The following is a 27,825-nucleotide window of genomic DNA, read 5'->3' on the forward strand; positions in this document are numbered from 1 at the left end:
CTGACAGTCCTATAATGATGCTCCATTCAGGTAACCACGGCACAGTGATGTCGTCGAGGACGAGTGCCTTGTCGATGACGGTGTTGATGATAGTAGCTGCGGTCGTGGTCGTTGTCGACGCCTACCCCTCTGGCCCACCGCTGACGAGTTGTAGTAGCATGCGACCCACTGGACATGGCACGAGCACGGTGACCGGTATCGCCCCGTACACCATCACGACCAGCAAGTCCTCATACGCTGCTGGCGACGAGATCGAAGGTAAGCATGTTATATTGTGCGGAAAGAGACGCACACGACCGCCATGAAACGCTCCATTAATTGTGACTTCCGCGATCCGAATTTTACAGTTTACATAATCTCGTTATTAAAGGGATGGGACAGAATTAAGGTGGAGATGAGGGTTAGGCTTTTAACTTTATGCGAGATACCAAGAAACCACCTATGAAATAGTACAGAGGATACTATTCCAAGAGGAATTCAAAGTTTATTTGATGAAAATCGGTTTTGGAGTTGCTGAGACATCCAAAAACAAAGTATAACAAAGCGATCGTAATAAAAGGTGGGTCCCACCTTTTATTAGGATCACTCTGTTTTGGATATCTCGGCCATTTCAAAACCAATTTTTATCAAATAAATGCTGAATTCCTCTTAAAATTACATGCCCCTTTACATTTCATAAGAGGTTTTTCATTATCTCACCAAATAACAGTTATTAATAGAAAACCGGAGTTAGGTCATAACCAAAACTATACGATCCCTTTAAACTCGAACGTCAACCTTATTATTATCACAAACATGTCCATTTTGTAAATGTGCGCATCCATGAAATAACAGAGTACCGACCAGTATCACATTAAATATGCATGCAAGGGGAGAGGGGGAGTTGGGGAAGGGGGAGGGGAATAAGGTTCGAATATTGGATTGTCCCCCCTTTCCCCAGAATAGTGATTGAGTAGTCCAAAAGTGTGTATAACCTATTGCTAGAGTGCAGGGATGGAGATCTTGTAATACTGCTCTGCCTGATACGGAGTTTTACCAATAATAGTGACAAGAATGTTAATGTTCTACAGAATATACAAAAAAAAAAACACTGTAATTCGTTGTTGTGGAATACATTCTGTACTCCTTTCGTTTGAACTGCGTGAGGAATCAGATATTACATCTGATAATGACTCTAGAAGTAATGTTCATGTATGTTGCCAACATATTGTATGTATATCAAGAAAGAACCATGACAACTTAATCATAACTAGTTTATCATAGTCTGACTGCGGTCATGGTGCTCGGTATGGCATCAAAACAAAACGATTAACATGCACGAAATCCAATTTCTCTGCACTCGACGCACTAGCATCCCCATGTATGTTGCCATGGTTACTCCCCTTACATGAAGGTTTCATGCTGCTTATTTAGAGTGGTACTTGCAGGAGCACAGAATCAGCATCTGAAAATGACATCTATATCATTGTCTCTTTTTCTTTCCATCCGAATGAGGGTGCCAATCGATGGTGAACACATCTTTTTTTTTTTTTCGTGTTTTCCCCCTTGACAACAATTAGCAGTATCCATGGAATAAAGTAAATAATAATTATGATCACTGATTGGCCAGGATGAGAGTAAAATACGCAATTAAATGTGCAAGCTTTTGAGATCGGTACTTTACTTGGTATACGAATAGTGCTGACGACCGGAATAAATGACAGTTTAGATAACGCTAATCTTTCGATGAATGTCCACTATCTTTATTCCTCTCTTGCAATACCTACAACTGTAGAGGCCAGCGCAATCAATACCATTTCGAGCATTCAATAATTTCTCGTCCGTGATTTGTATTTGATTTACCTCGTGATGGATAAGCATGGAATAGGGGTGTTTATAGTGTCTACAATTCATAGTATTACTCCATGTTTGTACATATATACACGGGGTGGGTATTAGTAGCGGCAGCGTCTTCAAAGTTGTAATACAAGTCGCAGTATAGCATTACAACTATATATTACATCTCCCATTGGATTCTACTTGTAATTATTCCATCTGTGATGTAGTTCTTCTTATCGTATTTTGTTGCCATCTCCGCTCTTGAAAAATCTGCATTCAACTGTGGAGACAAAAGATCATTTTTTTTTTATTATGTTCTTGATGAACATGTTTTTCATTCAATCATGATAGTATACATCTGCGAAATTTGTTAATAATCATCAGTTATTCTTGTCAATGACTCTCAAAACTTCATCAACTTTTTACTTCACGTTTGCCGTTTGCATCCATCTGACCAGGTGCCTTATCAGGCATAACGTATATTACCCTAAGTTCAGTGTATGTGTCTGCTGTGAAAATGACGGGACGTTCACGACTATTGTGATTGACAAACAGTTCGTTGTGTCAGGCGAAGGAAACTTTCGAATAGAATTCCTTGTTCCGCAACTGTTCCTTCTCTTCCGTCTGTTGAAATTCTCACCGTGGGGTCTGTGCCTGTGGGCGCTGCATGGGGGTGTCCCCCACGCGCCCCATCGGATATGATGAAATTACACCAATTATTGTTGGGTCAGATGTCGAGTTTAAAGACTCCCACTCCCTTCAATATCTAGACATACAAAAGACGGTTTAGTAAATTGTTCCCGTACATTTCATCTCATGCCTGTGTGCTGCAACGATTAGGTTAACATTGTGTGTATTCCACCTCGCTGATTATTTTCAGTACCCTTTTCTAATAAGCTTCATAGAATACTTTCCTCAAGAAGATCACTTCCGCTTTATTCTTTTTGTCTTTCTTGGCATTCCTTTGCAAGTAAAAATAGTGCATGTCTTGGAGACCAGAAGAGACTCCGCTTCGCCCTTATGTAGTCATTGCAATTCGTCATTTATTTGTTTTTATTTTGTTTGTTTGTTTGTTTGGATTGGGTTCATTCGCGAATATTAGTCCAGCTTTTTTACTGGTTTCCAGCAAGGTCGTGAGCGTTTGATTTTATTAAAAATGCAAGTATCCACAAAGGAAGTTACAACACTTAGATAAGAAGCAATCAGAACGCATACAAGTTATATAGTATAACATTGAAAAGGTATTTAAAAAATAAGATAACGACGGAAAAAAAAAGATAATCTATACATAACTTACGGCATTATACAAAAGTTAGACAATATAAATAAACAATGTTTCACAGTGCAACTAAGCTCATTGTAGTGGTGACGAACGTTAAAATGGGACACGGGGCATGGGACAAAACTGAAAATAGACTGGCCTATCTGTAAGCAAAATAATAGCTGGAAAGTTTATAAGAAAATGACTTTCAAATGTAAGCTTTTAAGATATATAAAACACGTACTTTCTTTATTTCTGTCGTGAAGTATTCAGTGCCCATGCATCTATTATCCTAAGGCTTAAGTTATAAAGTACGATATCATTATCAATATCCTTAGCGAGATTGCCTATTGAGTATGGTATTTTGTTGATAGCTTTGATATGCTATTGTCATGGTTTTTCATTTTTCAGGGAAAAAAAAGGAAACTGCGGGTCTGCAACATACAACTCTTTCTCAAGCATAATAAACAAGATTGCTTTCAGCATTTACTTTCATACGTAAAGTGTAGGTACACTGTATACGGCAGACAACGTTACCTTCGTTGCCATAGTAACCTGATCACTCATAGAGATGCATTTTGGAACTAGGGTTATCCTCGCCAAAGAGAATACATGCACGATGGAAACCATACACGATTCCCACAGTTTCTCTTCTTGCGGTCTTCTTTAGATCTCCCTCCCCTGTCCCTTCCACACCTCCCAGAGAGAGAATGAATTTGCATTTTCAAATTTACGTCATAGACAGATCAACGTCGTATTCTGCAATATTTTCTCGAGGATACCGACATTATTTTCACTTGGATTAGTGCATGTAGTTATAACAAACTTTCGAAATTTAGGTATACCATTCCATCAGGGGTGAATATGAGCACAGATATTGAGTATAGTTGGTGAGATAGAAAAAGCCTGAAAGTCACAGCTTATTTTTAAAGCTATCCTGATTATCTAATACATGCAAATTAAACCCGCATGTATACCAGAACTAGATAATTTCCAAAAGGAATGCAACCTTTTATACCCTATGACAAATAATTACAAACCCAGTTTTCCCAACACTTATAGTGCCTATACCCATCCAGTTGTATCTTTTCATTGAAGAACTGTGCATTGATTGAAATACCATTCATATGCTGATGACATTTAATATTCAGGATAATTTTCATAGCTATATTCATAATCATTATGTAAATAATCATTTTTATCTAGCTATAAAGATTTCTTGATTTTTGTTTCTTTTATCGCTCACTCTCAAAATTGGTTTATTGTGTTGTTGTTTTGATTTTCTTTGTTTTGTTTTGTTTTGTAATAGCTCCGGCATGCCTCAGTGATACCTTAACTATACACCTGTATAATTATGTCTCATCAAAATTAATGGTTTCCGCCCTCGTAGGCAAAGCTTTACGTTGCCACTTCTGTTTGTTTGAAGAGGAAGAAGAAGGAGGAGGAGGAGAATGAGTCCGTCTCCAAAGTCTTCCTTCTTATTTTTATCAGTGTCACACCGCAATGTACAGTATACAAGGCAATCTATTCGTAGATATTTATAGATTGCTTACATAATAACGAATAAAAGTCGTGCTTTGTGCAGTGTGAACATTGCCCCGCCGCTGGTTAATGATTGTCACAAATTAAAGTCAGTGACACATTCCATTTAACCTTGCTATACCGGAAGTTATTGTCCCTGCATGTCTCCGATTTCGGCAACACACAATATTGCTAATCATGAACGTAAGTATTCTTCATCACTAAACTTTATTTAACTAAAAACGTCACATGACGCCCTTTACATCAATGTTCATCATCAGCATTTTAAACACAATTATCCCTATCCTATCTACAATATCGCTCTATTTTTAGCAGTTGCATTATTATCATTGTTATAGTCACAATTTGTTATGATGATGATAGTAATGATACAAATGTCAAAAATGTTAATTATGTTTCTAAATATCAATACTCATCATTACAATATTCATTGTAATGATACTAAAAATCACGATTGTAAATAATAAGTATAGCATCATTTTTGAATTTCACTAATTAATATATTGGCCTATATGGTATTGTGGGCCGTTTGAAAAACAAATCATATACGATTAGTAGTTTGCTAATTTCTTTTAGGGTTTAGGGAGTCCGACTGATGTTTGGGTTCATAAATCTGATCCCCAAATCACGAGATTGTTTACAAAATCATGATTTGTTACGAGGTGAAAATACTACTAGTATATAAAAATACTAAACAATTATGTATGTATATATATATATATATATATATATATATATATATATATACATACATACAGGTATATGCTAATATATGAATTTTCCATGTGTTGGACTTCGAATATCATTATAAGTAAAGAAGGAGTCTCGAGTACAACCCCATTTGTAGTTCCAACTAGCAAGGTTTTTATTAAATTTTCGACCCGCCTCGGGCCTCCGTCAGTGTATAATACACTGACGAAAAACCTTGTTGGAACTAATGGCGTATTCCATACTCCTCCTCCTCCTTCTTCTTCTTCTCTCTCTCTCTCTCTCTTATATGTATATATATATATATCATACATATATCATGATGATAGTAATGATGATAATAATGATAATAATAATAATAATAATATTATTATTATTATTAATATTATTATTATTATTAATATTATTATTATTATTAATATTATTATTATTATTAATATTATTATTATTATTATTATCATTGTCCATCGTAATGATGACGGAGAGTACCACTACGGGGGCACACATACCAGCACTGCTCACTTATACGTTTACTTAAATACTGGAGTATAATCATTCAATTTCCCCTCGAGCTGCGTGCGTCTTACTAGTCCAAGTGAGAATGCCGCTGTGAGGAATTGGAGCGCCTGTTGCCTCTATGTATATTCTCTGCTGTCAACCGCTGCTGTCGTGCCTCATATGAAGATACGTCACAGTTACTGGAGTGTTATCTGATGCATAATACCGGCCTTTTCTTTGTTAAAATCGTTCTGACGATAATTACAAGATACGGAGATTATTACAAACAATGTTAAAGGATATAGTAATAGTTTTGGTTGAGATATAACTTCAGGTTTCAATACATTCTTGGTGGGATAATGAGAAACCAAGAAGATGTAATTGCAAGAGGAATTCAAGTTTATTTGATGAAATTAATTTTGAAGTGGCTGAGATATCTAACACAGAGCGATCATTGTGGGACCCACCTGTTACTACGATTATTTTGCTTTTGCTTTGTTTTTGGATGTGGCAGTCATAGCAAAAACCGATTTTCATCAAATAAATTTTTAATTCCTCTCAGATTGTTATGCTCTTTACTATTTTCTTGAGATCTCACAAAAAGTTCAAAGCCCAATCATCATCTCCACCAGTAGGGCCTACTATAATTATTATACCATCCCCTGGACGTTGATTTTTTTTTTTTTTTTTTTTTGTCAAATACAATGTACTAAACACAATGCGTGGGCATTTCATAATATTGAGCTGAAGAAAATTGGGACTGCCATTTCCATTGTTAGCCTATGAAGAGCAGTGACCCGTCAGTCCCGTGGTAAGTCGAGCGGCAACGATAATGAAATCTTTGAATGTTTGAATAACACCAAACTATCACACTCTGTGATAATAATTGCGTCACTTGTTTGTGTGTATGCGATTCTTTTAATCCGTCTTTATCGCAGGATTGCGACAGGGATTGTAACGGTATATCTGAACCTGAGAAACTTGATTGTCAGTGATTTGTGTGGAGAAATTGGCATTTTGTCTTAATTCGCAACAATAACCCAGTTATATTGACATGTTATAAGCTTTTACTCTTTAGATCTATATAGAGTACAATTTTTTAATCATTCTATGGGAGGGGGGGGGGAGCACAGACGAAATAACAGAAAACGGCGAAACAGAATCAGACAGTGTTTATTCGTTCTCCATTTCTTTTTCGTTTACCTACATTGATAATAATATTGTTCTACGCACATTGTTTGTTTACATTTATTACATCCTTGTGCGTACATTCATTTTATATATAAAACATGTGTACAATATCATACACATGCATGCATAACTATTATTTGTGAGTGCTCATGAATGCTTGTGATAAAGCCTGTGATGAAACTTCAGACAGGCTATAATTATGTGCGTTGCGTGTGATAGCTCCTTGTAGTAGAGCGGTAAAGCCCTTAAAGGTAAGGAATCCCATTTGCATGCCTTAAATGAAGAGTTGTATAAATACAGTGGTATGTTGAAGAGAGTATCATTTTAGAAACTCCCATGAAGTATTGAAAGTGGAAGGTAACATTTAGTACACTTTTATTGACCGTTAGATTTTGAATTGAATTTTTTTCGGGGCTCACCGTAAATTCCAGTACATTACTAGGCTACCTTTACAGACCCATGCACGGCATGTGTGTCCATCATGTATATTTTGTGAAGAAAGTTCATCAAAACTTACAAACATTTCTATATACATTCTTGCCACACACTCTATATGTTATTACATCAGCTCTTATACTTTTAGATTTGTGTTTATAGATAAAAAAATACAGAAGACTGCAACAAAAATGCTTAAGTGTGGCTGACACACAGAACTAATGAGTAGTTGAGTTTTGTGCATTATTCAAATTGTAGATGACTGTTGACTTCCAAATTTCTCAGCAGTGGCCTAAACAAGTCCCCTGAGGTTCATATTTAATGTTTTGCTGCATTTTGGGAGGTCTGTAAAAGGTATCCCCTACCTTTAGAATCATGAGAATTGTGCAAAATTTGACTGAAGCATGAAACTTTTACCAGTGTTAGTACATACCATAAGATTCATTTTAAGATGGAAGGTAAGTCTGATTTGACTTCTGATGACCTCCAGATGTCAATGGACTTTAAATATCAGAATATTGATGTTTGGAGGCATTTGTGAATGATAGGCTTAGATATGGTTACGATGCACTAAATATGCATTATATTTGTACTTCAAAGAAACTATAATCTTCCGATTCCACAGGGCATTGACAGGTTTCTACCTTTGACCTCTGATTACCTTTTAGCGGTCAATGACCTCAAAGTATCATAATATTGATCTGTGCCGTTATTAGTTAATGATAAACATGGTTAAGATGTGCAAAACAAGCATATCTGTTTTGCAATGAAACTGTCTTCATATTTCAAAGAAAACAGACCAGGTTTCTACCTTTGACCTCTGGTGACCTTCAGAGGTCAATGACCTCAAAATATCATAATATTGATCTGTGGTGTCATTAGTTAATGATAAACATTGTTAAGATGTAAAAAAAAAAACAAGCATAATTATTTTTATCTGTTTTACAATGAAATTGTCTTCATATTCCAAAGAGCTTTCTACCTTCGACCTCTGTTGACCTTTTATAGAGATCAATATTATTACCTCAAAATATCACAATATTGATCTGTAATGTCATTATTCAATGATAGACATGGTTAAGATGTACAAAACAAAGATATCTGTTTTACAATAGTAGCCCAGATGGCTACTAGCACATAATAAAGAATAGAATAGAATAGAATAGAATAGAATAGAATAGAATAGAATAGAATAGAATAGAATAGAATAGAATAGAATAGAATAGAATAGAATAGAATAGAAATACTCCAGAGAGTAAAAGAAAACAGAACACTGCATTCGTTTTCCTAGTCACCCTGTGACGTCAATTATATGTTCAGTCTTTTCCCCTTCTTGGAGTTTATGAAACCGTTTATCTTCCTTCCAGCTATTACCTTTTTTTTTTTTTTTTCAATTCTCCTCTCCCAAGAAAAGTCTATGGTCTTAGGAATTTTTGAGTTTGATACTGGCTACTTTCCCCGCTAGTGGTCAGTGCCATGCACTCTCCATCCCCAAAGCCCCGCACAAAATTACTGGGAATGACGTGATGACATGTTTTTGCCCTCTGATCCCCAAACATAAATGACCCTCTGAGCTGGAAGGTCGCCCTCCTGCAAGAACTTATCCCTCTTATTTTAGCATTTATTGTTTAGTGGAGTGGGTCAGACAGGAATTTCAAAGACAAATTCAGGGACAACGACCCAGAACAACGATGACGTTGGGTGTCACAGGGACACTAATATCTATTTGGTTTATCATTTTGTTATCCAAGAAACAATAAAGTCTATAGATACCAGTGGTTACAGAGAAGAAGTAAATGAAGAAACCCAAAGACGAGTTAATCAGAAATTGAAATTGAGTTTTCACAAAAACGAATAGGAGGAGCAAATCGAACATTTGACCGATAAGGAATTAATTTCTAGAGAACACTACACCCCAATATGAGATTGAGCCAATGAAATGTTTTAGGGAAAGGAAGTTCGTTAGTAGTAGTTATAAAATCATGTTTGAGCCGAGAAATCAGTTAGAGTGGCAAGCACAATGGGCGGCTTCACACTACGTATAGTGACCAAAGGCTGCAGAGTATTTTGGAAGTTAAAGGAACTTTGAGAATAGTTGGAGACCAGAGATGAAGTCAGGAGCTCCCCTTCCTTGATACATCATGCCCCACTCTAAGTCAATCAATACAAAGAAGCTTTATTGACGCTGAATGAACCATCGACCTTCGCTGTGAATGTTGTGAGGATCTGACTGTCATGACTGAATCACCGAGCAGCAGCACATGAGGAGAAACTGTGCATTACGATAAGACAGAACTTTGGTTTACGCCAATTTGGAGTGCAATTACAAACTCCAAATAGTCAACTGGTGTCATCTGAGATGTAGAAGCGCCCTGTCAGACTGATACAAAGTGGACAGTGATGGTGACGAAGAGTTTAATGAGGGCGTGACAGCACACCGCTCAACGGACGGCCCAGCCACACTGACGAGATCGACGATGACATGAAGACAAGGACCTCATTCGTTGACCGTATTACTGATGTCGAGATAGGTGGCCACACCCACTAACATCATTTCTCCCTACTAACCAAATCCCTCCCTTTCCCATAGAATAAGACGGTATATGAAATGGTCTCAAAAGCCGTGAAGACTTACTTGAGTGATGAGTGGAATGCTCAAAGTTGTGAGGAAAGAAACTTGTTTGTGATGAAGTCTTTGTTTCAGACCTACAGGAAGGCAAGTCATTGAATAAATATGCCATTAGTAGCATTGGTGTTATCTATGTATATTTTATCATTCTCCTTCATTTTGTATTTGGTGTTGTGGAACAATATTTAGTTTCTTCTATTGGAATTTTGGTGATGATTGATGTCTGTATGAGTACCTAACCCCCGACCAGTACAGAAAGAAGCTGACAGACCAATCCAATATTTGTCCGCCTCTGTACTATAATTGGTCGCCAGCTTGGGGAAAGTCGTAAGGAGTTTTAGGGAACTTACACAATAATGACGTTGTCTTCATATATTCCAAAGAGCACAGACAGGTATACCTTTGATCTCTGATGGCATTGACAGGTCGATGACCTCAAAGTATCAGAATATTGATGTTTGGCGTCATTGATGGTAAACAATCAAGATGGTGCTCTAGAGAGCATTGGTAGGCCTTAATTATTAATCTGGTCTGGTGCATACCGAAAACGGAAAAAACAATTAAAAAATCGACCATTGACCCTTACTCAAAACACTGCCCCGGAGGCCCCCCCCCCCCCCGCCCCACGCTTAGAAAACACACACATACACACACACACACATTCTGCCGTCCCTGTTTAGGTGTACTCTTTGGGAAAATTGAAAATGAAATTGTGAAGTGCGAATCACCATGTCCCTGAGGAAGAATTGCGATGTAAAATGCACTCGCAAATCTGTCAATTCTGTATCGCCCACCCTGGCAAAAGGCATCAAGTGACAAATGCGACATTTTCTTATAAGTAATGAACAAAATATTTCGCTGGCGATTCCAATGACATACCTCAATAGGATTGATTTCTACGTCATATTTTTTTCCAGGAAAACATCAATAATTCGTATTTGAGTAATTTGTCGAACCCTTCCTCCCCCTTATATATATATATATATATATATATATATATATATATATATATATATATATATATATATATATATATACATGTATATAAATATATATATTAAGAGGAATGACTTCAATTTAGGTTTGATGACATTTCAAGAGATGTAGTCTGATTAGTTAATGGGCAAATCATTCTACTGTTAGCAGTCTTGAGACATATCTTTAGCAAAAACTGTTCGAGTACGTTGACGTTGATATTAAATATAAATCACTCTGTCAAGTAAATTATGTATGAACAAAATGGTTTCTTTTGAACATGACTATTGTGTTGAAAAGTGCTTGGTAATCATTCTGCAGGCAAAATGTGTTCATGAAAACTCCGATGTTAAAAGCATGTGATGGGAAATGTTAACAGTATGTGCGAATGCTTCTATGTTTCCTGCTAAACTTATTTTTTTTTTAGTGGGGAAAAGAAAAGAAAAGAAAAGAAAAGAGAAGTCTCGCTTCAGGAGAGATGTTAAGGTCCCGCTCTACACCACAACGCCTATACGGATGTCTCAAGGGGGAGGTGGGTTGGAATGTCTATAGAGCACCAACCGTAAGTGCAGATTGGCACGCTATCTTTTGAAGAGAAACAATACTGTTTCACAATGTTAGTGGGGAAAAGAAAAGAAAAGAAAAGAGAAGTCTCGCTTGACGAGAGATGTTCAGATCCCGCTCTACACCACAACGCCTACGGATGTCTAGGCTGGAGGTGGGTTGGAATGTCTTAAGCACCAACAGTAATTGCAGATTAATTGGCACGCTATCTTTTGAAGAGAAACAATACTTTGTTTCACACACGATGATAGGAGAAAGACATTATCATCCGCTCGTGTGAAATCAAGCAGAAGTTTTTCAAAACATTTTAAGAGGCATCTTGGTGAGTTACAGTCTGTTAAACATGTCAAAATGTAATGTGAAAAACAAATTGAAGGCCACCTGTAGTAGCCTCACATTTTCCGACATCACAACTTTGATTAACACGTTCCATAATACTCACTATTTCTGGAGAGGGAAAATAATTAACAACAACATTGCAAGACTGATGCATTTCTGCCAAGACAACAGACGGGAACTGATTTCACGTAAAATACATAAACATGTATTTTGATTTTTCCATGTATTTTTCCCATGTCATTATACACAAAGCAGTGTCAAGCAGTGCAACATGTGGGAAATGCTAAAAATATTATCCTGATATAAACTGTCACTCTCTTGAAGTATATATTGGGATTGAAGAGAGTTTGGAAATTAATTGGATGTAGAATTTTTGTTTTGTTGAATTTATGTGCTTTCAATTTATCTAATATATATATATATATATATATATATATATATATATATATATATATTCAAAATTGAGGGATGTAAATTCGGCAGTACAATATACAGGGTGGCCCAGAAAGAACGGAACACCTATGATCTTTAATTTCAGCAATATTGTTGTAAATATGTCATTATTTTGCATACTATTGGAAAGACCACTCTTTTTCCAATAGAGACGTATACACTGAATAAATTAAGCTCTCTTGTGTAATGTGGGCCTTGTTTTCCTCGAGTGTCGAGCTCAGGGACCACACAGCTTGTGGGCCTATTACATGTATATTTTGATGTCGAGCTCATGGACCTTGTTAATCTGGTGTTTAGGTCACGGGATGTATGACTCGTGGGCTGTGTAACTCATGGGCTGTACGACTCTTGGGTTGGTTGACTTGTGATGTACACCCGATGAGGTGGGCCTGCTGTTTTCTGGTTAGCATCTTTCACCCTTTCATCCAGTTCAAGGGACTTTGCCATATTATGCATGTTCACAAACTATATTGAGCATCAACCCAAAACATGGTACTCCTCTCCCCACCTTCCATGTTTAAAGGGGATGGCTAGTATCTGATCAGTGGCAATCAGTAGGAATGCTGGAGGATGATTGTTCCAATCCTTGTGGGATTCATAAGAGTACATTATATATCTATGGTTGTGTGAAAATTATTTGCTTCAGAATGGTCTCATATTCAAGTAATGTGCAGTTTAATGTTTCTCGATTGCCCCGTCACTGTACAGGCATGCTAACCTGGAAACATTAAACTGCACATTACTTGAATATGAGACCATTCTGAAGCAAATAATTTCCACACAATAATAGATATAAAATGTACTCTTAAATGAATCCCACAAGGATTGGAACAATCATTCCCCAGCATTCCCACTGATTGCCACTGATCAGTTACTAGCCACCCCTTTAAGCGTACAAGCTTTGTCTAGTGCAAATTGGATAATGTTGCAAACAATTTCATGCAAGCTAGTCTGCATAACTAACCAAACATAAGTACTATATATTTGAGGTCACTGACATCACTGAAGACACGTTAGCTTCATTTCTGAAGTAATGACCGCTCACATTCCTGAGACCTGTTACTCCATGAAATAATGCTCTGTGGAATATGCATACATACTTTGATTATACCGTCAAGGCGAAATTTGTACATGATTAAACATTTAGGATTAAACCAATGAAGCCAAACATCAATTATGTAATCCTACACAAATTCTGATATTCTAAAATATGACCTCACATTGTCCTTAGAGGTCAAAGTTAGATATACAGGGTAATGACTAATGTTCTGTGGAATGAGAAGACACTTATATTGCAGCATAAATGCTAATAGTATGATGCATGATTGCACACCAGGTATACAGTTAACCAATAAATATACATCAAATATCAATATTCTGATATTTTGAAGTCATTGACCTGTCACAATCCTCAGCGGTCAAAGGCAGAGACATGTAAATCATATCCTTTGATCTGAGGGATAGCAAAACGATTCAGTTCTAACACAAATGAATTTTTAGGACATCGTTATCATGTTTATCATCAACCAGTTGCACCAAATATCAAAATTCTGATAATTTGAGGTCATTGACCTCTGGAGGTCATCAGAGGTCAACTGGGTAGAAACCTGTCAAGAACCTGTGGAACATTGACGCAATTCCACTGTAAAAAAAAAAAAAAAAAAAAAAAAAAAAAAGGTTTTAGTACATCATTGCCGTGTTTATCATTACCAATGACGCAAAATATCAATATTCTGATATTTTGAGGTCATTGACCTCTGGAGGTCATCAGAGGTCAAAGGTAGAAACCTGTCAGGGCTCTGTGGAACATGAAGACAATGCCACTGTAACAAAAATGAGTTTTTAGTACATCGATCATTACCATGTTTAACATTAATCAATGACGCAAAATATCAATTTTCTGAAATTTTGAGGTCATTGACCTTTAGAGGTCATCAGAGGTCAATTCAGACTCCTGTAGAATCCTATAGCGTATACTAACACTGGTGAAAGTTTCATGCTTTAGTCAATTTTTGCACAATTTTTCGGCTTATCTGCATCTGTTCTATTGTCTAAACATTGCGTTAAAAATGGTATTAAAAAAGACCAAACAAGATTAGTGGTTGGAAGTGAACCGTAACTAGGTCGTTGAAATGAGGCAGGGAGCTGCCAGCAAGAAGAGATCCAGCTCCCTGGATGAGGTATAAAATACACTTCTCCTATGCCTTATATGGAGATGAAAGACGGGCCGCTCATCCTGAGCGGAATAACGCGTGCCTGCACAAGTCATAGGGACTTCCGTGAATAGAGAAGAGAAACATACGGGATTACAAACATCAACGTAAAAAACAAAACAAAACAAAACAAAAAACACACACACAATATAATACAATGTAACGTCTTTCCGTTCTACCTGTACAGCACGATAGCTACCACCATTGACGCCCATGCAAAATAGTCAAGGCGAAATAGACCAACATCGTAACAATGGTAATGGTTTCGATGTGGCTCGTTTTATTCACTCTTGCCACTTGACTCGGCATTGGCCTCGTTATGCTTGTAATGTGACACAGATCTGTAGCTTTGTCTCGCAATCCATCAAGCTCGCTGTCAGAAATTGAGACTGTTTCGAGATAGAATCACGCGAGTTAAGAAAATAATATGAAGCGTTTGTTTGCAAAATCCGATAAGTCCATATTTGTCAAATGGAGATATTTGCGATTAAATGTCAAGAAAAATAACGAGAATGATAAGAAAATTTTTGCTTCTTTTGACCATAACTTCAAAAATATACCTTTATATGTAGTGACCAATATATCATATAAAAGGTATTATTTTATACTTTATGACAGAGACCGTACTTCAAAATCTTCAAAAATGGACTTATCGGTTTTTGCAAACAAACTCTTCTTATTATATTCTACTGTTATCGTATATTGTAACGGAGTAAACAATGAAAGTATAAAACTCGTGTATCATTTTATGTATTATTATGTGTACATACATAATCTTTATATTCATTTACATGTATAATAATTATGACTGTATATAGAATTATGATTACTATCTAAAGTGCTTCAGAATATTAAAACATCGATTATTCGTTTCATTTCACATATTACGTAATGCATAACGTACATTTTTTTAACGAAACCCAAACATTGCTACTGTCAGTGCTTGTAATGCTGATGTTAAATCAAGGAGCTATTAGCTCCTTGGTTAAATGTAACTGTTGAATATGATATGAATGAAAACTGATTTATTACACACACTCACACACACATACACACACACACACACACACACACACATACACACGCACATTATACACACAGCATAATTACGATCATGAATAACTCTGGACTATTCATTGTCCTGAAGTGTTTATAGTTTGGGTGTGCTCGAAAATGTTTCAGGAGAAACTATGCGACATTTATCATAAAAAAGTGTTTATATGGCTCATAGTATCGTGAAGATGTTGAAATCAAAGACTAATATACAGCAAAGCTACAGAAGTACCTTTGTATAATGTTATCTCTTTTGTACACTGCAAAAAGTCCGGTGTTTAATATGAAACACCGAGCTGGTGTTAAATTTACGGTGCTCATTCATGGTGTTAGATTAACACCTCCGGGTATCATTTCAAAATTTGAAATTATTTTTTTAATAGTTTCTTAGTTACTGCACTTCTTGTTAATTTTGAACTTCAGCAAGACGATGATGAATTTTCCGATAAAGTACTTGATTTTTGAAAAAGTCTGTAAATACATTTACACCACAGTAACAACACCAGTTGTTGTGGTCCCCTATTGAAGCTGGACGAGTGTTATAGCATTGAAATTAACACCACCAATATGAAATCAACACCATGCGGTGTCATTATTGAATTAACTCTAGCGCAGTGTCAAAAATATCACCAGCCACAGTGTCAAATTAACACCACGAAGTGCCAGGCGAACACTTTTTAACACCGTCACAATGCATTTTCTAAACCTGTGGGTGTGGTCCTGTATTGAAGTTTGATCGGTGTTAGATTTAACACCCATGGTGTTAAATCTAACACCGATGTTTTTACAGTGTACATGTCTTTCCGTCACCACAGTCACCATCTCTGGGGGAAACTTCATCGGCTTCTTCTTGCAAGCACGCCGGAGGGACAGCGGCGCCGACAGCTCCACAGCGGTGGGTTCATTTAGCTCAATAGACACCACATTGACCAAAGTGATCGCCTGTGGTGGAAGTGCTTCGGTGAGACATGTGTTTTTATAAATTCTTAAAAACATCTATTAAATTTGTTGTATTGTTTCCGGTGTGTGTTTGTGTGTGTGAGTGTGTGTGCGCGCGCGCGCGTGTGTGTGATGTGTGTGTGATTTGTGCGTATGTTTTCTTGTAGATCCCTTCTCTGCTTTTATCTTACTTATCCTGGCTTAATGAGATCCGAAAGATTGATTTCCTTTCTAATCTTTGAATCAATATACAGAACATTATTTACGGAAATCATAAGCAGCAACACCACCCCCTAAAAAAAAAAAAAAAAAAAAAAAAAAAAAAAAAAAAAAAAAAATGAAATACCGGGTATAGATCCGGTGCGAGAGTGCCTTGGACTCTCCCCATATTACTGATGGACGCATTTAGGAAGAAATCGAAAAATAGTTTGGCTTGTAAACTTGCGTCTTTAAGTTTTGGAAACATGTATTTTAAGGAAGAGAACGTTTGATCTTAGAATTAATCAGTGAGATTTAGGATCATAAAACAAAAAGTGATGCTGACTGTATGATCCTTATACAGTATTTGTAAAATTTACATATTTTCGTAGATATTCAAACAGTAATAATTAATGTTTGAATATCTATGGAAATGACGTGATTATTGAAGACGATAAATTCAAGAAGCATTGTGTCGTAAAGTTATTACAAAATGATATTCGGTCGTTTATCTTGGATGATGTGCTTTTTTTCGATTTGACAGAGCGCGTGGTCACACAGGAGCAACGCTTTAAAATCCAGCGTCACAGCAACTTGGACAACTCCTGACGATGAGGGCACCATTGCTTTCAGGTAAAATGATACTGTCGGGGCATACTGTTCTCTCGTTGCCTATATTTTTTATCTTCTTTATATGCCTCCATGACGAAGTGTCGCCAGACTGAGGCATACATTTTCGGCTTGTCCGTTTTTCGTTCCGTCCGTCATCAATTTCGTAGACAGTGTAACCTAAGAACCGGTTTCAGGTATCCAAAAATGAAACTATGTGTGTCAACGAAGTTGGGGCTATCAATTTGGGTGCACCAAAATAGGGTCAAAGGTCAAGGTCAAATTCTGAAATTAGCATTATTATTACCAAGTTATTTTCATGAAACTCAGTTGGTTTCTACTTTTACCTATATGTACATGTATTTCCATGTAAAGATTCTCTATAGGGAAAGTTCTGGGCCATGGGGTCAAATTTCACTGAAAGGTCAGAGGTCAAATGAAGATGCTTAAGTGTCAAGCTACTTTTTCATGGCTCGGAAATGGCTCAAATAATATTTCTATTATTAGGTATGTACTGCATGACAATGGTTCTCTTGATAATCTTTATGTCATGGGGTCAAAGTTCAAGTGACAATGTTAAAATGTCACCATATTCCGATAGTTTGAAAATAGCTCAAAGTATTGTTGTGAATATAGGATGTGTACCAGTTAGAGATAATTTGAAGAAAGTTGTGACAATAATGGGGTCAAAGAGCAAGCGTCAAAAGTCAAGTAAAAAATGCTGAAATTCCCGAATTTTTGTTCTCTGAAACAATACCATTCAGCCATCCATACGAAAATTGGATCACGGATTGCATTTACACTCAGCACATTCGGGGATTGTATGCTATCAAACTTCAAACATGTTATTTCAGTTTCTCACCAGTCATGAAACTGTCGCCTTACGCTGTCAAGAGGCCAGGGATGTATCTGGTGCAAAGCCTTATTGGGAAAATAATGCGATATAATGACGGACGTATACACCGGACTTCATACCGACATTTCCAGCGACCATATATTTACATGTTGTTGTTGTTGTTTTTTTTTTGTTTCAGCTTCATGCTTTTGTTATGGACCATTGTAACAAGAAAACAACATCCATGCACAAGCAGTTAAGAATGAGACAAATTCAAAATAACACTATCACGTATATAGGTAAAATAAAATAAAAGCAGCAAGGATTGAAATAAACAGCTGGTATAGTTTTAGATATTTCAGCTGGAGACTTCCAATAGATAATGAAGTTGTTGACTGAAACAAACGGCTGTTACACAGTAGGCCTACTTCACCTACCAGTCTGTCTTTAAAGGACAAGTTCACCTTCATATACATGTGGATTGAGTGAAGGCAACAATGTTAGTAGAATACATCAGTGAAAGTTTGGGGAAAATCCGACAATCCGTTCAAAAGTTATGAATTTTTAAAATATCTGTGCAATCACTGCTGAAGGAGAAGACTACTACAGTGTATGATGTCACATGCGTACAACGCTATAAGGAAAATAAAAAGAGAATTTCACAAAACTTGACTTTTTTAATAAAGTGCACATTTCCTGTACTTGTTACTGACTTATGTTAGGGGTAATATTATTCCCCTTGACTTCAGAAAGAGAGAAGTCAAGTGTTCTTTTATTATGTGAGAAAAGTTAGAATATCTTGAATTTTCTTTATACTTTCTTTACATAGTTGTACTCATATGACATCACAAGCTATAGTAGTCTTCTCAGCCAGCCGTGACTGAGCAGAAACTTCAAAAATTCATAACTTTTGAACGGATTGTCCGATTTTCCTCAAACTCTCATTGATGTGTTCTGCTAACATTGATCCATTCACTCAACCCACATGTCTATGAAGGTGAACTTGTCCTTTAAGATCAGAAGTTTAATGAATGCGTCGTACCCTAATGCATTATTTTGTGAATGTATCATAATTTGTTTCATTATACCATTGTGCTTATTGTTACATGATTATATCCTTTCATTTATTTTTTGTTTTGCTTTAGAGCTACGATTGTGCAAGGGCCAAGTAGCGACAAATACTGGACAGATCTATATTCCGATGAGATTTCATCCGGCTCCGCGGGTAGTAACACAACAGGTAATAATAACAGAAGTATCGTATTAATGGGACATAGTTTGGGTTCGAGCATTTATATGATAGAGTTATTTATCATGGCTTTTCTGTACCGTTGAAAGATCATCCTCATCACTCGTTGGAGTAAGGTGCAAGTTACCTGCTATCATGATCATCAAGTTTTCTTAATTAATTTGTTGCTCGACGACAGCTCCGACAATATCGAGATGACTGTTTCCAGCACATCTATTACAATAAAAGAAAACATTCGCAAAGGAGATAATAGACGAATATAATTCGTGATTATTATGGACAGAGAATTTTTTGTGCACATTGCACTGTCTGTATAGAGTGTAATATGAACGATTAGGGCAGTTTATTGTTCCATCGATGCATTGTACGACACCAGCTTCAGAGTTATATTCGGCACATTATGTCAGTTGTCGTGGTCTTGCTGGTGAAACTGTCGATTCCCAAATTCTTGTTATAACAATTCTGTGATGATTTTGGCATTTGTAGAAAAATCCATGTCCATCATGATAATGTGCCTGGAGATTTATGATTTAAATCATTTTGATAAAATAGAATAGAAAGCAAGCAACGGAAAAGAAAAATGAAAAAAAAAAATCACTAGCCTGCAAAGCTGTGATGAAATAATTATTTTGATGACAGAATATGTTCATATTCATTTTCCCCATGCATATCACCGCTATGTAACCTTCTTTTCATTTTCTTCATAATCATTCTCTCTCTCTCTATCTCTCTCTTTCTTTCTTTATCTCTTCTATTTCGTATCTCATTTTTCTGTCTATTCTCTCTTCTCTTTCCTTCACCATAATTATGATTGAGAATATTCTTCATGCGCTCACTGTAATTGTATCATACTCAAACAGCTACCATGGTCTCATGTGTGTTGCTGACGTCCATCAGAGTATAGTGATTTTATCCCAAGATGAACTTTTGAATTAACTGCCGATTCTTCGTCTGTAGCACTTAATTGCAAAGAGGAAGAAAAATAACTTCATTAATGCCTGTCTCAAGTGGCTACTCGATTGCTACTTATCTTAATAGCCGATCACGGATGATATTGCAAACACAAAATTGCTATATAAACATAATCATGCTCGGTGTGGATTAAGTACCTGACAATGAGACAGTATGAAGTATAGGCCCTATATAGGCCTGAAAAGATATTCCTTTACCCAATGCTTTACTGTATTGTCTTTATGGTCAGTAAACTGTAAGTGCACCATGGTAGTCGATCGCTTATGTGTTGCCTTTTCATGCCTCATGATTTGGATATAATCTCTGACGTAATTGTTTCCATAGCAACTGTAGGGTCCATAACTTGGTTGCACTATCACACTTGCTGTTACGTTTTCGTGACATAACAGGTTGTGGGAAACAATATATATCCCTATGAAATTTCTCAAAAGTATTTAAATGGAAATGTTTTCAAAGATACATTACATCAGAATTAACCTTATCCGTGATGATTGTATAAAAGACTAAAATATTGTAAATCATAGTGATAATACATTTCTGAACAGAGATATATCTTAATAATCGAATAGAATGTAAAAAGAATCATGATAGTATAGAGAGTGTACATGTCCAGCTTATGAAATAGACCATGAAACCCAGAGTCCGGTTTGTCATCATTATCACCATCATCATTATCAATAATGAAAATATAGTAACAACAACGGTATCGAAACAATACCGTCCTCTTTGATTATACACAATTTGAATGATGATTATAGTCTTTAGCGCACTGGCGGAGGATGTAACTCCTAGTGCCAAAAAACACCCCCACCGCACCACCACCAACAATCATAATAATGATAATAACAACAACACAGCATGATTCTCAGAAGTTTCAAAAGATTGGAACCAAAAGGTTTAATGATAAAGGTATTATGACTTGTTCTGTCTGCCCTTCTTGAAATAATACAAGCGTACATTTAAAAACGAAACAAAACAAAACAAAACTCGGAAAACAAAACGGGAATCTTCGCCAGGGTATTGGGGTTTGTTTCACCTGAACATCATAAGTCAGTCATATCCATACCCCCCCCCCCCAAAAAAAAAGAAACAAAAATAAAACACAAACAGCCCTAGTCTTAGAGGTTATGTACAGTGCATGGGTTGGCGGATCACGAGGATGGTTATAGCAAGGAGGTACTAGGCGAGCTCGCCTACCTCCTTGGTTATAGGGTCTGTATCGTGTTACATAAAAGAAAGAAATTGTCACGCTTTGTCACCGTGAACAACTAAAGGGGCTATTTTTTTTATTGCTCTTTTTATTGCTACACATTTTTATAACTATCATTGCTTTTTTTTTTTCAATAATGATGACTGGCGAGGGAGGGAACATACCGAATGTTCCACCCGAGGGATTTGAAATGCTATTAATTGAGGGAGGTTATACAAAAATGTTCGCCCATGCGCGAACATAACGAATGTTCCTCCATCACGTGACTGTGTTTAGCCAATCACTAACCGGTATTTGACTAACCCATTTAATATGATATGATGTTCCACGATAATCGATAGACACATACAGTTTTTCACGGTCACCATCCACGCTCTCCGATACACACAACATTTCATACGCCTGTCAATGTCTGTATGCCCATCTACATATCACCCTGTCAGCTACAGTATCTTTGCGTCTATAGCTGGACGTCGATATACATGATCATATCATGATAAGGACTTCCCCTTTTCTTATGATCCAATGACAGATATGATTCAGACTCAAACAGCAACATCACCGTCGACCACAGATAGTGGTGGGTACTCTGTCATTGAATTTCTTGGCTTCGCTCAGTCGAAATCGCGACACACTTTGCCAAAAAGGATAAATAAACATTTTGTATGCAATCATAACTATTATATATTATCATGGATATTGTATACTGGCGACATACCATCAGAATTTCCACGTCCGTATTATAGTATTAACGTTTTCTCGTGTCTCAACAACACCAACAAAACCAACAAATCAAATTAACGATCAAGCAAACAAGCAAAATCGTAGAGTGGTCTGTAGAGTTTTATAGGGTAATGATGCCTTCGGATGATGGTTAATGTCTATGCAGACAATGAGACGATACAAAATTATTGTCATTCTTAGTGTCGTCCTAGAACAACAAAGAGTTGTTGTTATTGTTCTTTTCTTGCCATCAGTGTTATTTTTGTTTTGTTGTATTCTTTTATAATACATCAAATATCAACAACCACAACGACGACGATCACGACAACAATGACAACTAAACTCGTAGACGATTTCATAGAGTGGCCCGTTTGCTCCCGATCATGAGGACAGAAGTTTCAAAAGACGGGTACCGAAATGTTCATTGCAAAAGGCATTTCATACGCTCTTTGTGTTCTTTCCGGAATTGTACAAGAGAGGATTATTAAACAAGTTATTCTTGACATGACTCTCCCTCAGGGTATACTGTACGAGCTGAAATTTTCGCGGTGGTTTTATTTTCGCGAATTTCGCGAATCGCCTTCGAACCGCGAAAATAACAACGCGCGAAAATAACAACACGCGATTAACTACGTTCAGTTAGACCCTCGTAACCGCGAAATCAACAACACGCGAAAATGTCCTCCAAGTAGCAAATCGCGAAAATATCTGTACGCGAAAATTTCAGCTCGTACAGTAGTATATTGGGGGTATTTATTCACCTGAATAACATGAAAAAAAAAAAATCTACAACAACCTTTGAGTGTATGGTCTAAAAGCTAGTGCAGAGATGCGGGAGGAAGATGGTTAGTGTCTATCTAATAGACAATGAGAAGTGACAAATTGTCATTCATTGTCACTGTAGGTCATCCAGGGGTTGTGTCGTTATTGCTATATTTCTTGCTGTCACTTTTTTTTTTTGTATTGATCATACCATGATCTGATATTTTGCAATCCCTGATAGAAACATTTTTTTTTTTTTTTTTTTTTTTTTTTTTTTACAAGTATTGGTCTTAAATAATGCTTTCATACACCAAAGTTCCATGTTTACCGTGATACTGTGTTCATCCAATTTTCGACGGTATATCATTTCCTATTCTGGGCATCGAATCAGGTATTCACAAAAGCATAATTTTGTTTTCTATACGAATAGAGTTATGAAGAACCTACTTTCCCTTTTCTTTGTTCCAGTGACAGATATGACACAGACTCAGACAGCGAAACCGTCGACCACAGAAAGTGGTGGGTAACTCTGCCATCGTACAACTCGGCTTCGCTCAGACGAAATCATGACACGCTTTGCCATATGAACAAACCAACCACACAGGGAATTATGCTGTAGAATTATACCACATCCATAATATTATAATAAAGATGTATCGGCTGTTTTCTCGCGTCAAGTGCAGTGGTTAAAAAGAGAAACAACGAGTGTTCTATAGATAGTATGGTGATACCTTTGGAGGATGGATATAGTGTCGGGTGCACGTCACGAGTTCGACACCTACGAATCATACAGCCCGCGAGTCATAGAGCCCACGAGTCATACAGCCCTTAGGATAAGGCAAAACCAGGCAAACAAATCACATGAATCCGACACTAGGTAAAACAGGCCCATGAGTCCGACACTGGACAAACAAGGCCCACGAGTGCGGTATTTTAGGCAAAACAGGCCAGTGAGTCCAACACTATACAGGCAAACAAGTTCCTCGAGTTCGACACTCATCGTCATCACTGGAATAAACATATTTATTATACGGAGTGCACAGAAAAGAAATATATATATATATATATATATATATATATATATATATATATATATATATATATATATATATATTGATCAGGCATATTATGGGAGACATTTCATTTCACCGTATGCTCAGAATTGCTTTATCAAGGAGACACACGACCTTAGAAAAACAATTTTTGTCTCCTTAATGTTTTCAAATATATTATATCCCATTTCAATCGACCCCTATATTGGGAATGTGCTCGGCTGATCAGGGTGCTCCATAGCATATATCTACACAATGTCTCCCTATTCGCAAATCTGGATCCAGAGTTATGTAAACATAAATCAAGAGGCTGGTATTGAAACAGCGAGACCGCGTCGACCACGCAGGTTGTGATGGGTACTGTGCCATTCAACTCGTCTTCGCTGATGAAATTGTGACGCACCTTAAAAAAACAAAAAAAAAAAAAAAACAACCCAAAAAACAAGACAACAATAACAACAACAACAACAACAACAACAACAACAACAACAAAACTAACAAAACAGCCAAAAATATAGGCATTATTTTCTGCCAACATAGCATCAGCACGTCCAAGTGCCACGTGGTATATAGTCATATCGGATCCTCTCGTTTTAAGTGCATAGGGACTGATAGTTGCAATTGGTAGAGTTTCCTAGCGCTTCTTGCAGGGAGGTGGTCCACCTCCCTGGCTTCTTGCAATGAAATACTATAGTAGAATAATTTTTTGTATATTAAAAAAACTGTTTGTCCGTAATAATCTATAGATAATTTTTTTTTTGTTTTATTCTGTCACGTGCGAATTCGTTATTTTTTTCTTTGTCGTTCCCACCAATCAACAACACAGAGACTACTTCGTGCACGACTGCAATCTATAGAACGCTAACACCATTAACATCTCTCAAAGCTGACCTTTTGTCTTTTATTGTTCTTTCTATATCTATATTTATCTGTTTATCTATTCCTCTTTGACTCTATACTATATATGCATTTTTTTTTTTCGGGTGGGGGCAGTCTATTTACATGTTTCTTCTTTGGGGTTAAATATTCTGAGAATAATCATGATTTTTTTTTAATGAATATTCCCTTTTGTTCTTTCCAATGACAGGTGTAATGGAGACCCAGACAGAGAGACCGGCGACCACAGATGCTGGTGGTAAGTATACGACGTCGACATCGAGCTCATACTCAACTTCGTGCAGGGTAAAAATGTTGAACGCTGTCTGTAGAATCATTTCGAGTAGCGAATGATTGCCTTGTACAGTGATATTGGTACAGTTCGACCTCGATTATCCGGCCATGTCGGGACCGGCGCTCATCCGGATAAGCGAAATGGCCGGATATGGGGGACACAATGTTAATGTATAGCTGCCGTCCAAGCTGCCGTCCCAGTGCACTGGCAGCTAGGCAGGTATACGCGTACCCCGCAACGGTGGTGTAATCTATGCTAGCCTGCGCAAAGTCCAGGCTTCACAAAACTAAAGTATAGGCTTATCTTTGATATGTGAAAATCATACATGTTTTACCTCATTAGATATTGAGAAACCTATCATGCACATCTTATGAAATTAGTGAAATAGATCCATGAAAGTCACTGTTTTTTCTCAATTTTTGGATGAAAAAAAAAGTCCTTTACTGCGTGAACGCGTCCGGATAATAGAGATTTCCGGATAAAAGGATAGGCCGGATAATCGAGGTCGAACTGTATACGCGTTCGTTGATGATAGAACTTAAAGACTGTTTTTTCCTTTCTTGTGTTGATTTTGATAGACGCTGTATTGGGTCATTTCGAAGGTTTCCCTTTTCTTTCTTTTCACCATGATTTCTGCTATCCATGGTATATGGGCGTTTTGAAGTGATGGTATAAAGAGAAGACAATATATATATTTAGTGTATATCCCTTTTCTTAATCTTCATTTATGACTGGTTCTTAAACTGGAAATACATTTCAAAAGATAAATTTCTTACTTTCATATTAATATTGTTAATGGGGAAACCATATAAAAACAATTTCTGATTTTGTGTGTGCGCAGTGTGTGTGTGTAAATGTAAATTCCCCAAGATCAATCTAATTCTAATGTTGCATTAGAGGTGCCAACTTACTAATATAATGAGATGATAATTCATGCAGCGAAGTTTGATGGGCTGTTAATGTTTTTAAAATTGATTATAATCGACTCGGCATTCACCCTCTTAGACTATACACGTTTTACCCCTTTAAAAGAATCAGTATTCAAACGAGCATTGCAACATAGCAAATTCGTACACAATGCCAAATGAAATGATATGTCATGTATGATAGGAAATATTTCTGTCTAACGTTTTCTCTGTATGATGTCCATTTTCATGTATAATACAATTTGATATTAAAAACAATAACTAGCACTAAAGGCCCATCACAAGAATTGAACACGGTCCCATCATTCACAGCCATATATCCCCTTCTGGTTACATGCATTCAAAATATTTGTAAATTATTATACCAATCTTTATTGTCATTAGAATAAAGCAAGCTAAGAAAATGTTTCTAGATGATTCTATTCTGGTTCACATGCACTTTAGAGTTCACAAGTTCAAACGTTTTATTTTGTTCTGTTTTGTTTTGTTTTTCATCTGCCTTGTTCCCATCGCAGACGCCATCAACTCTTCGACGACGTTAATTGTGACGTCACTCTGTGGTGCAATGGTTCTGAGAGTGGTGATGAATAATTTCTTCTGGTGACCACATGCATAGCAGCGCTATAGAAAAACAAAAAATCTTGCAATTTGTATCAGGATATCCGATATGCATCACTGTATATACGCAGGAGTTAAAATGCTGATGAACATGCTAACAGTACCGTTGTTCGTCTCTTTATAATGTAGTGTAGAGACAAAATCGCATCAACAGAGGATAATTCATATTGAAAATATGTTTATAATAATAATAGGAACATTTTATAAAGTTTTTATAATGGCTATGAGTGGCCTCTTCTATCATGCTTTGTAACATCATCATCATTTCGCTATACCAATGCATAATAACTCTGATTACTAAATTAGACACCTTATCATTGTGGCGGAACAATAAGAAGAAGAATATTTGCTTAATTACATACTGATATAATATGCAAAATGGTTGTGTCCTTTAAAATAAACAACCCCCCCCCCCCCCCCAAACACAAACACTCCAATTAAAGTACAAACATTCTCAAACGTGTTCTGCTGTGGAGCTAAAAGAAAAAATGAAACGCATCAAAATAAAGAATAAATAAATAGTTAAATAAGATAAGTAGAATAAATCGTCATAGATATTCACTTTTTTTATAAGCCTTTCATGATAATTCCAATTCAAGAGCAATATTTCACACCTTTCTTTCCACACAATATCAGAGACTCTGGGAGCATATTAAACAATCATGTATATAGGCCAAATAGCAAACTGCGAAATGTTGATAAACACCAGTGCCTGTGAATAAGCAATGACGGATGATCATCTTCCATACAGTAAACTGGGGTGCGAGGGAAAGTTGGCTATCGCTTGTGGCAATAATAACAAAGAAAATGCAATACTGTATCTTTCATTGGGAACGAGTTACGATTTTGCAATTTTTTTGGTATGAATAAAGCAAAGAATTA

At 36.7% G+C, this 27,825-nt stretch overlaps 1 protein-coding gene across 1 annotated transcript; it reads left to right on the forward strand.

Annotated features, from left to right (window-relative positions):
• LOC140234346 (putative defense protein 3) lies at positions 1–27,279 on the forward strand. Its single transcript, XM_072314404.1, has 6 exons — positions 1–258; positions 16,495–16,640; positions 17,361–17,449; positions 19,406–19,500; positions 25,316–25,363; positions 26,841–27,279. Exons 1-6 carry the CDS (start codon positions 15–17, stop codon positions 26,927–26,929), a joined length of 711 nt encoding a protein of 236 aa, XP_072170505.1. The 5' UTR covers positions 1–14; the 3' UTR covers positions 26,930–27,279.
• The last annotated feature ends 546 nt before the right edge of the window (positions 27,280–27,825 follow it).

This window comes from Diadema setosum, chromosome 10, assembly GCF_964275005.1.
Source record: "Diadema setosum chromosome 10, eeDiaSeto1, whole genome shotgun sequence".
In the NCBI taxonomy this organism is placed as follows: domain Eukaryota; kingdom Metazoa; phylum Echinodermata; class Echinoidea; order Diadematoida; family Diadematidae; genus Diadema; species Diadema setosum.

Excerpts from the sequence above, each read along its gene's own strand:
- LOC140234346 (XM_072314404.1), top strand. The coding sequence starts at position 15 with ATGATGCTCCATTCAGGTAACCACGGCACAGTGATGTCGTCGAGGACG. Across the intron at positions 17,450-19,405 it reads GAGGGCACCATTGCTTTCAG|AGCTACGATTGTGCAAGGGC; the intron begins GTAAAATGATAC and ends GTTTTGCTTTAG. Across the intron at positions 25,364-26,840 it reads GGCGACCACAGATGCTGGTG|ACGCCATCAACTCTTCGACG; the intron begins GTAAGTATACGA and ends TTCCCATCGCAG.